This window comes from Eriocheir sinensis, chromosome 64 (genome assembly GCF_024679095.1).
Source record: "Eriocheir sinensis breed Jianghai 21 chromosome 64, ASM2467909v1, whole genome shotgun sequence".
Lineage (NCBI taxonomy): Eukaryota > Metazoa > Arthropoda > Malacostraca > Decapoda > Varunidae > Eriocheir > Eriocheir sinensis.
In genome coordinates, this window is record NC_066572.1 from 7,463,386 (window position 1) to 7,478,469 (window position 15,084).

General features: G+C 43.3%; 1 protein-coding gene across 4 annotated transcripts in view; it reads right to left on the minus strand.

The window, feature by feature from the left end:
* Nucleotides 1-15,084, minus strand: part of LOC126987356 (zinc finger protein OZF-like) — a 148,246-nt gene that overhangs the window by 92,142 nt on the left and 41,020 nt on the right. For 3 of the 4 annotated variants that reach the window (XR_007740803.1, XR_007740802.1, XR_007740804.1), the window contains exon 2: nt 10,589-10,904. Coding sequence is in view for 1 of the 4 variants with exons in the window: in XM_050844346.1 (XP_050700303.1) it covers nt 9,457-10,473 (1,017 nt within the window). In the remaining 3 variants the exon portion in view is untranslated. Of the gene's footprint in view, nt 1-8,883; nt 10,905-15,084 lie in introns of those variants that run through there. The other variant, XM_050844346.1, reaches the window with a different exon arrangement.

Consider the following 15,084-nt stretch of genomic DNA (forward strand, 5'->3'; position numbering starts at 1 on the left):
ATGTGTTAGTGAATGGGAGAATGCGTGAGTGTGTGTCTCGTATGTGGATAGATGAGGACGGAATGATTGATGTGGTGTCTGACCACAATATGCTGGTGGTGGAATGTGACCTGTATGCTAGGAATGAAGGTGAAGTGAAGAGAGAAAGAAAGAAATGGAGGTTGAGGGATGTTAGATGGGAAGATTTCCAGGTAGACCTGAGGGAATTAGACTGGATAAATGGAAGTGTGCATGACGTGGATGGAGCCAATAGTGAGTTTGTAGGAAATGTAAGGAGAGCCGCAACTCGACGGATTGGGTATGTGAGTACGAATGGAAGGAAGAGAAAGTACAAGCCATGGTGGAATGGGGAGATCCGGGATGCTAGGAAGGAGCGAAAGAGGCTGAATAAGGTTTGTAGGAGACTGAGGAAAGAGAGACATGAAAACGTTGAGGCAGAGAATGAATATCAGAATACATGGTCAGAGTATGTAAGGCAACAGAGGGTCACTAAATGGAAGATTAGGGAGGCCAAGGTCAGGTGTGAGAGGAGTGTGATTGAGGCTCTGAAAGAAAAAGGCCTAGAAGGTGGGCGTGAATGGTATAAATTCTTGAGGGGTGAGAGTGTGACTGATAGTGAAACCGTGGAGTGCCTGAAAGTAAATGGTGAGGATATCAGGAACACAGATAGAATGAAAGAGTGTATAAAAGGTTTCTGGGAAGAGATTGGAGGGTTGGGTGAAGTTTTTGAGGTGAGAGAGGGATGTGTAACGCTTGAGAGGAAGGATGCGGGTGAGCTGAATGAGAGAATTTGCAGAGAGGAAGTCGAGGTATGTTTGAAGAAGCAGAAGAATTGCAAGGCAGCAGGGCTGGATGAGATCCCGTATGAATTGTATAAGAATGGAGGTGAGGTGGTGATAGACAGGATGACTGAGCTATTCAACTGTGTATGGGAGAATGAGAGAGTGCCTCGGGAATGGAACGAATGCAGAGTGACTCTGATACACAAGGGAGGACATAGGAGTAAGAAAGAGCTGAAGAATTATAGGCCGATAGCCCTGGCGAATACGGTGGGAAAGATTTTCTGTGCTGTGTTGAATGAAAGGCTGGGTAAGTGGATTGAAAGAGAGAGAGTGCTGGGTGAGGAGCAGAATGGTTTTCGCACAGACAGGAGAGCAGAGGACAATATGTGTGTGGTAAATGAGATGATAGAGAGGAAAAGGAAGAATGGAAGTCCGTTGTATCTTGGGTTTCTTGATATTGAGAAAGCGTATGATAGAGTGAACAGGGAGGTGATGTGCAAGGTACTGGAGAAAGTAGGTTTGAGTGATAAGATAGTGCAAATCATTAGGAGCATGTATGTGGATACAAGAGCCAGGTATAGGTTAGGAGCATTAGAGACAGAGTGGGTGAGGAGTGAAAGAGGTGTTAGGCAGGGCTGCATCCTGTCTCCAACTCTCTTCAGTCTGTACACTGAGGAGTTGGCAGCCAGGATGAGGAGAAAGAATGCAGGAGTAAAAGTGGGAGAAGACAGGGTAAGTGTGCTTCTATATGCAGATGATGTGGTAGTCATGAGTGAGTCAGCGGAGGAACTGCAGGAACTATTAGATGTGGTAAATGAGTATGGGAGAGATTTTGGAGTGAAATATAGTAGTGAGAAAAGTCAGATAATGGTTGTGAATGGGGCAGAAGATGAGAGAAATAGGACCTGGAGGCTAGGAGACACAGAGCTAGGGCAAACAGATGCATACAAGTACCTGGGTGTATGGATGAGTCCGAGAGGATGTGAAAGGACAAAGAATGAGAAGATTAGCCTAGTTAATCAATGGGTGGGCCGTCTGGGAAGTGCGGCAAGAATGAGAGCATGTAAGTATGATGTGCTGAGAGAGGTGTGGAAGAGTGTAGCAGTGCCGAGTGTGATGTATGGGATGGAGGTGATTACATGGAGTGAGTTGGAAATGGATAAATTGGAAGTAGGGCAAAATAGGATCGGTAGGTTAGCTTTGAATGCACCAAGGTATGCAGCGGTGGAAGCATTGAGGGGTGATATGGGGTGGAGTACCTTTAGGGAAAGATTTAGGAAGGCTACCCTTAGATACAAAGTCAGACTGGAACGAATGGATGACGCGAGATTGGCACGGAAGGTCTACTTGTGGAGTGTGCATGAGAGCAAATGGATTAAAAACTGCATGAGAATGGTTGGTGACAGTGGTATGCGAGTCAGGTGGGTGAGCAGAGAGGAAGGGAGGCGTTTCTTTGAATGGAAGGTGACTGACAGAAATAGTGAGGGTCTAGAATGGAATGTGAGAAAGTGGAAGAAAGAGATAGACAGTGCAGTGAAAGGTGACGGTCTGAGGAGGTGGAAGCATGTGATGGAGCAAAAGACTACTTTGGAGTGGTACAGGAAAAAGGAAGCCCCGCAGTGTGTCAGCTGGTATGATGGAAGCCTGGGTGGTGATCTTCTCTTCCAAGCTCGCGCGCAGTGTATGAATGTGAATGCAAGAAACTACAGGTGGTCTGAGTCCCGCAGCAAAGTGTGTCAGATGTGTGACAGGGGTGTGGATGAAACTGTCGTGCATGTGATACTGGTGTGTGGGAGGTACCGGAGAGAAAGGACGGAGATGATGAGGGTGGCAATGAGTGAGATGGGCTGGGATGTGAATGGGAGGATTGCAAGGACAGAGAGGGAATGGATGCTGCTGCTGCTGGGACTGAGTGATGAAGCAAATGATAGAATTATAGAAGCCATGAAGAGTTTTCTGGAAAAGATGTGGTGTGCAAGAAATAGGGAATTGGAAGATTTGTAATGGATACTGCTTGTTTTGTTTTTATTTTTACAGGGTGTGCCGATACGAAGGCCTGACTCTCCAACGGGTCACCTGTACAGCAAGAGCAAGAGCAAGAGCAAGTGGCTTCAACCTGTCTCAAACGCTCTCCTGCAGTGACAGCCTTCCTCATCCTGGTGTCATTTCTGGCAATAAGAGGTGTCACTAACTCCAGAAGTCTGTGGTACTGGCTTTTGTCCAACCTGATCCAATTCTTCAGAGTCTCATGATCCTCTAAACTCAGCTCTTTTAACAGCCTGTGGTACACACTTTCTCTTTCCCGACGAGCCAACCATGAGCGCATCCATGCACGCTTTTTGGCTTGTTTAGCTCGTCTAAGTCTCACAATACACAGTATTAGGTTCAGAGCAGCGTATCTTTGCCGCAGCGTGGACTCCATGTTTGTTTACATTCCTTGGTCTGTGCCGACGGAAAGTTTCAGACGAAACACAGTTTGTGTGTGACAGGCTGCAGCCAAGATATCGACGATTTTCAGAAAAACGACGGAAAAAGTGCTAGTGTGACACCGCCTTAAGGACGCCTCCGTGCAAAACGTAAACATCCGACATGAATTAAGTATATATTTCAAAAGAAAAATAAAGAAAAGATGTATAAATGTACAACAGAAACATAATAAATGGCAAACACAAGAAAATACTGAGTTTTGTGGCGGATAGAAGCAGCCTCCAAGGCTGTTTTTACTCCGTCACTCGTCAATGCCCGTATCTCCCCGCCTGCGTCACGACTTGCTCTGCTGAAATTACCGCACCATAACCACGTCATCTGCCCCAATGATCTACGGGCCGGAGAACCAGCGCAGAAAAGGAGTAAGTTTAATTGGTCGCCAGATGAAACGGTCTTCTTACATCAAATTCAAGAAAAAATACGTATAATCAGAGGGTGTTATGGGAAGAGTATCACCCCTGAGGATAAGAAGAGAGCGTGGACTGAAGTGGCAGAAGCTGTAACAAGGTTAGTAATCACATATTCATGGTTCAATTAGCTTACAAACTAACCTAACCTAATCAATTGGGTATTTTTTGCATAATAACACAACCACTGACCTCCCAAACAGAACATACCTTTTCATTCTGTATCTAAATAGTTTCATTATGACCATTTCTGCCACAACCCCCTCTCCCTCAACAACCTAACATAACTAAACCTAACCATGCCAAACCTGCCCTGTCCTACCGAACACATCCTAACTTAACATGCCAAGTTTGTTGGGGGGGAAGAGGGGGTTGGTATAGATAGTTAAGGCATATTTGCCCTGTTTTCAGTCTTTATTTATTTTTATTTGTTTATTATTTTTTTTATTGGGGGGGGGATGCTAGGCATGCCAGACTATGGACACTTTTACAAGTACTTTATGTCAAGACTATATGGGAATGGGTAGGTTTTGTGAGAATGGTAAAGTAAGATTAAAATAGTATATTTATAGCATTGGTCAAACAGATTATGGTGATATAATGTAAGATTGGAATGTACTCAAGATAATTAAATTAAGGTTAATGCTTTTATTTTTTTGTTACATATTCACATATTCATGATTCAAGTAACTTGCAAACTAACCTAACCTCGTCAAATGGATATTTTTGTATACAAACACAACCACAGAGTTTCCAAACAGGACATACTTTATCCTACTGCTCCATGTGAATAGCATCATCATGACCATTTCTGCTGCAACCCCCACTCCCTCAACAATCTAACATAACTAAACCAACTCCTGCTAAACCTGTCCTACCTAACACGTCCTAACCTAACATGGTAGGTCCCCAAGTTTGTTAGGGTGGAAAGGGGGTTAGTATAAGAGAGTCAAGTCATATTTACCTGTTATTTTATTTATTCCTTATTTAGAGTTTTTTTGGGGGTGGGTTGGGCATGCCAGGCTCTCAACACTTTTACAAGTATTTTATGTTAAGACTATATCGGAATAGGTAGATTTGATGAGAATGGTAAAGTAAGATTAAAATATTATTTTGATAGCATTGGTCAAACAGTTTCTGGTGATATAATGTTAGGTTAGAAGTACTCAAAAGAATGGAATTAAGATTAATGCTTTGAATTTTTTTGTATAGCTGTATTGTGTAATATCATCCTACTTAGAGAAAAGCATTTTAGAAAAGTAGGTAATGAAAAGTAGTATTTATGGCCATGTTCATAACAACTATAAATTTAATGTCTTATGATGCATGTAAATAAAATATTGGTACTGATTTAGCTTTCCATCACAGCATGTATTAAACGTTATTGGAGAAGTTATGGGAAATAAGTAGCATGCCATAGTGAAACAATTAAGAAACTTGCTTCACATTTATACCCTGACAGTGCCTTCCCTGGGAGTGGACCCCGTACGCAGGATGACTGTGAGAGGCGTTGGTACAACGTACAACAAAAATCAAAGCCTTGCATTGCCAAGTGCAAGAATGAGCAGCGGCAGACTGGTAATTTTTTTAGTTGTTATGTCTTTAAATGTAAAACTTATATTAGTTAGTTTTTTATGTGCTCACAGAATGCAGCTATACTGGCCACAATGCCTTTATTTTAGCTTAAAGTTAATAAGTTCATAGCAGTGAACTGCATATTTGATATAGAAATTTTTTTAATGTTCATCTGTCAATGACTATCAATCTATCTAAATACCTTGGTTGTCTTCCCCCAGTGAAGGGTTTTAGCCAAGACAGGCACACACTTACTCACACACTCACACTCATGTACACCACTCTCTCAGCTGCACAGCCCCTGAGGGAGTAAAAAAGGCCCTCACTGTATGGGGGATTAGCTGCACAGTTCAGACAGGGAACTTCCACACCAAGGCCTCACAGCATACACTGGTTTACCCCTGCCCCATCATAACAATGACATTTTCCCCAGCACCTGAGTGCCCCACACGTGTGGCACCACAGATACGCAGGCGCCTGCCTATATAACTATGACATTAACTGTGGTAGATAAACTGGTGTATGACATCATAGGCTGCTCGTCTCATGTATTTGAAGGGGTACCAGAGCCATTCAGCATTGACATGATGTGCTAGGGATAGGACAGCAGCAACAGTCAAGCAGCAGTGAAATATTGACTGGCCTGCATGTTTATGGCAAAAACTTTTATATTCTTATTAAAACAATTTATTAATTACCCTTAAATTCATATTCTTTGTAGATACACACTTTATCAGTATTGCTAGAGACCATCCCAGCACATTGTTCATTACTTGTGGAAAAGATACCATTAGCTGCTCCAGCAACAGCCACTGCTTCAATATCTGCTGGCCCTATGACACCAGCCACTGCTTCATCATCTGCTGGCCCAATGACACCTGCCACTGCTTCATCATCTGCTGGCCCTATGACACCTGCCACTGCTTCATCATCTGCTGGCCCAATGACACCAGCCACTGCTTCATCATCTGCTGGCCCAATGACACCTGCCACTGCTTCATCATCTGCTGGCCCAATGACACCTGCCACTGCTTCATCATCTGCTGGCCCTATGACACCTGCCACTGCTTCATCATCTGCTGGCCCAATGACACCTGCCACTGCTTCATCATCTGCTGGCCCAATGACACCTGCCACTGCTTCATCATCTGCTGGCCCAATGACACCTGCCACTGCTTCATCATCTGCTGGCCCAATGACACCTGCCACTGCTTCATCATCTGCTGGCCCAATGACACCAGCCACTGCTTCATCATATGCTGGCCCAATGACACCTGCCACTGCTTCATCATCTGCTGGCCCAATGACACCTGCCACTGCTTCGTCATCTGCTGGCCCAATGACACCTGCCACTGCTTCATCATCTGCTGGCCCAATGACACCTGCCACTGCTTCGTCATCTGCTGGCCCAATGACACCTGCCACTGCTTCATCATCTGCTGGCCCTATGACATCAGCCACTGCCTCATCATCTGCTGGCCCAATGACACCAGCCACTGCTTCATCATCTGCTGGCCCAATAACACCTGCCACTGCAAGGAATGACAATGAAGCTGCTCCACCACAGTCACCACCTACTTCATCAGAGTTGAGAGATGCCTTTCATAGGGCAGCAGTATAATTTTTTTATGCTGGGGCTGAATATTACTGCCAAAAGGCTATGATTTTGTCACTTTTTTTTTTTATTACTGATAAGGTTAGGGTGGAAGGGGTGAAAAATAATCTCTGCTGTTTTTCAACAGAAATGGTTAGCAAATTCATTCAAAGCACAAAATTTACCAGAAAAAAAATTGTGTGCCATTGTGAGTGGGTTCACTTGAGATTGGGCTCCAATACGCCTCCGTGGTCTAGTGGTCAGCATGCCTGGCTTCTACGCGGGCCCGGGTTTGAATCCCGGCCTGGGCAGTCGGAGTGCAGCTCACCCAGCTGATCATCCTCCCTCTCGGGCTGGTCGATAAATGACTACCTGGGGAAACTGTGGTAACCCGGATGTCACACTGGCCCTGTGTCCCGGGGTAATGGGCTCCCTCCCACCACAGGCTCAAGGGCCAATGTTACGGAGATGAGCATTAGCTTATAACACCTTTAGGCACCGATCATATTTGCATTTTATGTAGTCTGTGATGCAGGCAGGATATTCATTAGCACCTAATTAGACTCATGCTGCTCTCCAGTGCTCTCTGATGAACTCACAATCAAAGATGTAGTATACCTATATGGTAGCATTGAGTAATCTTAGGTCACTTGGTAAAGTGTTCACCTAAGTCCGACCCAAGCTGACAACATAAACCTAAGCGTGTTTGCAAGCTGAGTGTTTAGAATATTGGCATAATAATAAAAGATGCTGAAAACTGGATTCCACTACTTTATTGAATATATGAATAATTATATACTGAATTTGTAATGGAGCCAAGATAAAAAAAAGCTATGTTTTTCAGCGGTCATACCATGATCCCATGAAAATAATTAGGTTGACATATATAATTAATTACTACGTATTTTGGTATGATGACCATTGCACGTTAATACCATAGGTTTGCGAGCATTGAGTAATCTTAGGTCACTTGGTAAAGTGTTCACATAAGTCCGACCCAAGCTGACAACATAAACCTAAGCATGTTTGCAAGCTGAGTGCTTAGAATATTGGCATAATAATAAAAGATGCTGAAAACTAGATTACACTAATAGAGTAATTATATACTGAATTTGTAATGGAGCCAAGATAAAAAGCTATGTTTTTCAGTGGTCATACCATGATCTCATGAAAATAAATAGGTTGACATATATAATTAATTACTACGTATTTTGTTATGATGACTATTGCACATTAATACCATAGCTTTGAATCCAATGATGAATATCTTCAAGCAAGACACAAATAACAACAGATTGGTCACCAATTCACTCAGTAAACACAATACTCCAGAAAAGTATACACTGAATTCACAATAAAGTTGTTTTTCCACTTGGAACTTTGTAAACAGAAACCAAGTAACCTCGTTTTACTTCACTCATAAGTCATGATGCTCGCGATGTGGTCACCTCGACCTTTCGTTCCTCCTCCCTCACACTGGCAGACGTCTCTAACAAGCTTTCTTACCACCATTATCTCAATATGAATAACCGGCAGCAATAATTATAAATCATATTCTAAATGACATTTTAATGCAATTTTAATGTCATCTTTTTCATTTGCATGTGTACCTTTCTGCTACAAATAAAAGTTTTTTTCCCATGTTTTGTTTTCCTTAACTCGAATATTTCACATTTTAATCAATAACAAAGGCATCAAACACTAATTGTATTTTCAAGCTATGTTTATTTTTTTTTTGTTGACATAAACTACATCGTTTTCCTTTGGTGCCATTATTTTCACATGGGTACAGTCTATCACTCCCACAACACCGCCAAGTTGGTAGAATTCTGCTTGCTTTACACGGATCTCCACCCTATCAAGGGAGACTGGATAAACCTCCCGACTACCTACAGGGCACTGAGGGCGGCCAGAGTTTCCAATCACCCTGCTTACACTACTCTGGCTTACCCCCTAACTCATCACTTGAACACTGCAGCATTTTTCCTGTAGCCAAGTATCTTTAAGTCAAAATCACTTGCAACCCAGGGTTTCGGGAATGCTCCCTTTGAACTGGATCTTGTAGCTCTCTTCTCACCAAATCAGTCACATACTCCATTCCTGCACGGTCTAATATGTATGTCTTGACAAGTTCACCATCGTTATACAGTTCCAAAGCGCCCTATCAAACTCTAAATTGTGGAGGCGGGCTGGACGAGGAAGCCCGGTGGCCATGTTGATATGGGTCTGGGTCTGGGATTCAATATTAACTTTACTATTAAGTGTTTAGAAGTCCTCGCCAGCACTCTCAAGTTAATACCAAAGTTAAGAGTAGGTATTAGGCTAATAGTTGTTGAGGATACACTTTGAGAGTGAAGTTAATACCAAAGTCGAAAGTTAATACCAAGTTTAGTATTAATAGTTGTCGAGGATACGGGCCCAGACCTTTCACAGGACCCACCAACCACATGAAGCCTGGGGTGGAAAGTGAATAACAGATCATGCCGTCACAGTCACCATTTGTTCCAACAGATGAATATTTTCTGTTCTCTGTGCTACACACAGCCCTGTAACACCACCACAACAAACACTTGCACTCACACACACAGCAGAACTGAATCAGCACAGCACCTCAGGAGAAGTGGACCTTCATGTGCCTGACAATATCACCCTTAGTCATGAAACGTTTCCCACAAACATCGCACTTGAACCCTTTATGACCAGAGTGTCTGAAGACGTGCATGTCCAATATGCTCTTCAGTTTGAATCTTTTCCCACAAACTTCACACTCATGACTTCTTGCATCAGTGTGTGTAACAAGGTGTAATTTGAGGGTACCCTTCTGACTGAAACATTTCCCACAAACTTCACACTCATGATTTCTTTCACCAGTGTGTGTAAGAGTGTGTACTTTAAGGTTACTCTTGTGATTGAAACATTTCCCACAAACTTCACACTCATGATTTCTTTCACCAGTGTGTGTAAGAGTGTGTAATTTGAGGGTATCCTTCCGACTGAAACATTTTCCACAAACTTCACACTCATGATTTTTTTCACCACTGTGTGTAAGAGTGTGTTTCTTGAGGGTACCCTTCTCAGTGAAACATTTTCCACAGATTTCACACTCATGATTTCTTTCACCAGTGTGTGTAAGAGTGTGTAATTTAAGGTTACCCTTCTGACTGAAACATTTCCCACATACTTCACACTCATGATTTCTTTCACCAGTGTGTGTAAGAGTGTGTAATTTGAGGGTACCCTTCCGACTGAAACATTTCCCACAAGCTTCACACTCATGATTTCTTGCACCAGTGTGTGTAAGGGTGTGTGTGTTGAGGGTACCCTTCTGACTGAAACATTTCCCACAAACTTCACACTCATAATTTCTTGCACTGGTGTGTGTAAGGGTGTGTGTGTTGAGGTGACCCTTCTGACTGAAACATTTCCCACAAACTTCACACTCATGGTTTCTTGCACCAGTGTGTGTAAGGGTGTGATGTTTGGGGTTACTCCTATTACTAAACCTTTTGCCACACTCCCGACTTTCATGAGGTCTTACACCAGAGTGTGTGGGTGTATTTGTTGAGGTCATCCTTCCCTGCATGTCTTTTCTCACACTCTTGGCTTTGGTCAGTAAACTTGCTCTCATTCTCAGATCTTCTCACTCTTCTGAAATTCAAACTTCCCCCTTTGAGGATGAAGAGGCCAGCAGTTGTTGTTGTTGTTGGTGGTTGTGTTGGTGGTGTTTTTTATCACTCCTGAACCTCACACCAGTAGCAGTCTGCTCCTGCTGATCCCAGCCACTCCAGCTGCTGTCCCGCCTTGCAGCCTCCACTGCAACACTACTCTGGATGTGAGGAGTTGGCTGGCCTTGAGGAACCTCAGAGATGCTGGAGAAGGCGGCGAGGTTGCTTCAAAGCCACACTCAGTGACCAATTGAGCAGGCAAGGCGAGGGATGCACCAAGGAGTCCTGAAGTCAGCGGCAGCAGGGACGGAACAAGTACTGACCACAGCAACTGTCTCGATGCCTCACTTCAACACTAACACCAGTGGTGGACATTGGGACACAAAGTCATGTGCTGAAAAAAAAAAAAAAAAAAAAAGAACATAAGAACATAAGAACGTAAGGAGTCTACAAGAGGCCGGTTGGCCTATACAAGGCAGCTCCTGTACACTCAACCCCACCTTACTTCACCATCCATGGCTTTATCTAACCTATTCTTGAATGTATCTATGGTATTGGCACCCACAACATGGCTCCCAAGCCTGTTCCATTCATCCACCACTCTATTGGTGAGCCAATTCTTGCCTATGTCTTTGTTGAATCTGAATTTGTCTAACTTAAAACCATTGCCACGCGTCCTACCTGGCTCTTTCACTCTCAAAATTTTATTGACATCCCCTTTATTAAATCCCTTCATCCATTTATAAACTTCGATCAAGTCTTCTCGCAACCTTCGCCTTTCTAGAGAGTGTAGATTTAACTGCTTCAGCCTGTCTTCATAAGGCAAGTTTCTCACCCCCTGAATCATCTTTGTCATCCTCCTCTGCACAGATTCTAACATCTTGATATCCATTCTATAATAGGGGGACCAGAACTGAACTGCATAATCGAGATGAGGTCTAACTAGTGCTAAGTAAAGTTTGAGGACGACTTCAGCGCTCCTATTGCTCACGCTCCTTGAGATGAAACCTAGTACGTACTCTGTTTGCCCGATTTTTAGCCTGAATGCATTGAGCCCTAGGACGGGGAAACTGAAGTTGGTGGGAGGGATCAGGGCGGCGGTGGGTGCACCGAAGGCAAGCCACAGGCCACCGGGTCAGGCAAATAGTGCGTGTACTGATAATAAGCTAATGCAATAATATATTCATTGATAAATATGTCTTTTGAACTAACCTAAATAAATCTGAAGCGATATTCGTAACAATACTAAGACAGAACTACACGTAAATGGACAATATCCAGCGACCAAAGCTGCAAGCTTGATAGTTTTAAGGCCTGTTAACACATTAATCGCGTTTGGCAACTCAGCGCTCTTGCCTGCTCCGCGGAACTTTCACGGCGCCCACCACGCCAGTGTCCGTTGGACTTTTGCAGAGAAAGGAGTTATGTATCATGATGAGAGGATAGCCTGTAGTATAGTGTAAAAATCCACGGTACAAATATAAACCAAATCGCGGACCACTAATATTTTTTCCCTCTGCCGCGTATTGGTGCACCAATGTACCAGGCATGGGTTGGCGCATATATGTACCAGTTCGCGAAGCACTGACGATATAGTCTTGTTTTGCTATTTGGTGCAGTTTTTATGATTATTATACGAGTTTGTGTTGATACAATATCTTACATTCTGATGAGCTGTACATAAAAAAACTATTAATAATGTTTTTTTCCCTCCTTTTCAACAAAAATGAACCCGACCATCTTTTAAGGAGGGCGATCGGATACCTCATCTGGTGATTCAGATGATTCAGGTTTTTTGTCAGTTCAGATGACCCAGATGATGAGCTCTCCGAGGAAAGTGACGAGTTAGAAACAGATGAAGAGCAGGATGGGGAACATTTTTTCTTCTCTGTTATGCACAAAATTTTAATTTATCAGGAATTTTTTTTTACGTTATTTGCGGAGTGGTATTTCCCTCTACAGTTCAGTAAATTACACTATAATAAATCAACCATTGGGATAATCTAATATTCCAAGTACTAATAAGTAGTGATCTGGAGCATTATTTTTTTGTTATGAAAGCAAGATTTTAATTTATTAGGATTTTTTTTTTTACGTTGTTTGATATGAGGGGCATTTGCCTCTACTTTTGATTACTGTTACATAATGAAATGCTTATATTTGGAAGCAAAATGTCACCAAACTTTAAATGTATTTTGGATGCCTTTACATAGCTATATATTTATTACCTTATCATTTTGAACTTATTACCTGGTACCATTGCAACACATCTGCAGTCATAATAAATACAAATTTACCCACAAATTGTTTATATACTCATGTTTGTAAAAGTTTATAGAAAGGGCTATTCGGGCCACAGATGTACCGATATGCAACAAGAGAAACATCTGCTCAGCACACTGGCGGCCCAGTAAGTGAACAAGGTATAAACAATCATATGTGAACATTTCATGACAATCAAATGAATACAAATGGCAAGACACATGAAATGGAAAAAAAAATTTAAGGAGCCAAAATCTTGAAAATTTAGTTTTTACACTTCAAAAAATTTCACAAAATCGACAAAACGTCTGACAGTCTTTTGTAAGGTATCAATATAATCTACAACTAAACGGCAATTTTTCTCATTTTGTACATTTTTTAAAATGTAAAAAGAAAACGGGAGAAAAAGTGGAGAAAATTATTAGTGAAAATAAATTTCAATTTTTTTAAGCCAGAACAAAAAATGAAAAAAATTACAAAATGATAAATGTAGATCTATACACAAAGTTTCTATGGTATATTTTTTTCAACTAAAGTCTGTGAAACAAAAATAAGATTTTATGCTTTGTTTGAGTCTCCTCTACACATTCACCCAAATTTCACAAAATTCACAGAATGTCATACACTTACACCAACAAACAACATACTAAAATTTCAAAGCCATAGGACATACTGTGTGCCCAGGAGGGACCCCCCCAGGCGCCCTCCTTAAACCGAGAACGTGGGCAGACCCTTTTTTAGGCTTTCACGAGTCGTGGCTGTGGTACGGTGGACCCTAAAAAGGGCTCGCCATAAAACGCCTAATTCGAGCTAATTGTAGGCGGTGGTGGCATAGCGCAACCCTACGGTCTACGGCCTACGGGTTAATAAGGCAGTGAGGCCGCTGATTGGGTGAGCGCCGGCGATGACGTCATTGGACTCCCAGCGAATCACAAGCGTGTTTTCAGAGCTCAGCCAATCGTAAGGCTTCATCTGTGGCTTTAAAATGACCCGTTCTCTCTTTCGGTTTCCTTTCTTTTTTCACAGTACCAGGTGAAAGGTCAAGAAATTGCAGAGAACAGCTCCGTACATGACCTGGGGGTACTAGTTAGTAATGACTTTTCACCCACTGAGCACATTGACATCACAAGGACGGCCAGCAGGATGACAGGATGGATACTCTGCACCTTCAAGACGAGGGAACCCGAACACCTCCTCCCGCTCTGTAAGTCACTGGTGTTGTCGAAAATGGAATACCTGTGCCATCTGTGGTCCCCACACAAAATGTACAATATCAAGCGACTGGAACAGACACAAAGGGTCTTCACAAGGAAGCTGAACTCAATGAAAAATCTGAGTTACTGGGACAGGCTCAAGACTCTGCAACTCTACTCCCTCCAAAGACGAAGAGATAGTACTACATAATTAACACTGAAGAAGCAAGTGCCTAACCCATCACCACAAACTGAAGGAGGGATAACACGCCAGACACACCCCCAATTTGGCCGCACCTGCCCCAGGACATCCATTGAAACAGTCAGTCAATGTCTTAGGTCCATACATGCTGCCAGCTTTACCAACGAGGGACCAAGACTATTCAACTGCCTGCCCAGGGACATCAGGGACACCTCAAACTGCAGCATGGAGACCTTCAGGAGAAAATTTGACCTGTTTCTGCAGGGGATCCCTGATGAGCCCCCTGTCCTACACACGACTACTCCAAGGGGGGCAGAGAGTAGCTCCCTCCCTGACCAGCTGAGGCACATTAGGGGCCGCTTTCAGTCATTTTGTTTGTTTTTATCGTTACAAATGGCGGTGATTGCCGCTATAGTATTTCCACATAAAACTGGCCTATGGGGTAGTGGCGGCTGCGGGGTGAGCCCAGCCCCGCACCTTACCACACACTCTCAACACCTCTCACCTCCTCTACCACTACCCCATAGGCCAGTTTCACGTGGAAAACTATGCGTTGATCACCGCCATTGGTAACGATCAAAACAAATAAAGTGAAAGCGGCCCTAGGAGTAGGGCACAGTGTTGGGGCGGTGGACTCCCAAGTCGCCCAAAGTGAACATCACCTACACTGCAACAAGACAAGACCCATAACTTAAAATACAGTTAGTTCCGTATTGGAGAGTAAGATGTTGGTATTTTCCTGAGGTCAGGGTGGCAACCCTACACACACGTGGCCCATCCACACCCTGGCCCTCCGCTCCTTCCTGTCCCAAGTGTACCCGTCCACACCCTGGCCCTCCCCTCCTTCCTGTCCCAAGTGTACCCGTCCACACCCTGGCCCTCCCCTCCTTCCTGTCCCAAGTGTAGCCCGTCCACAC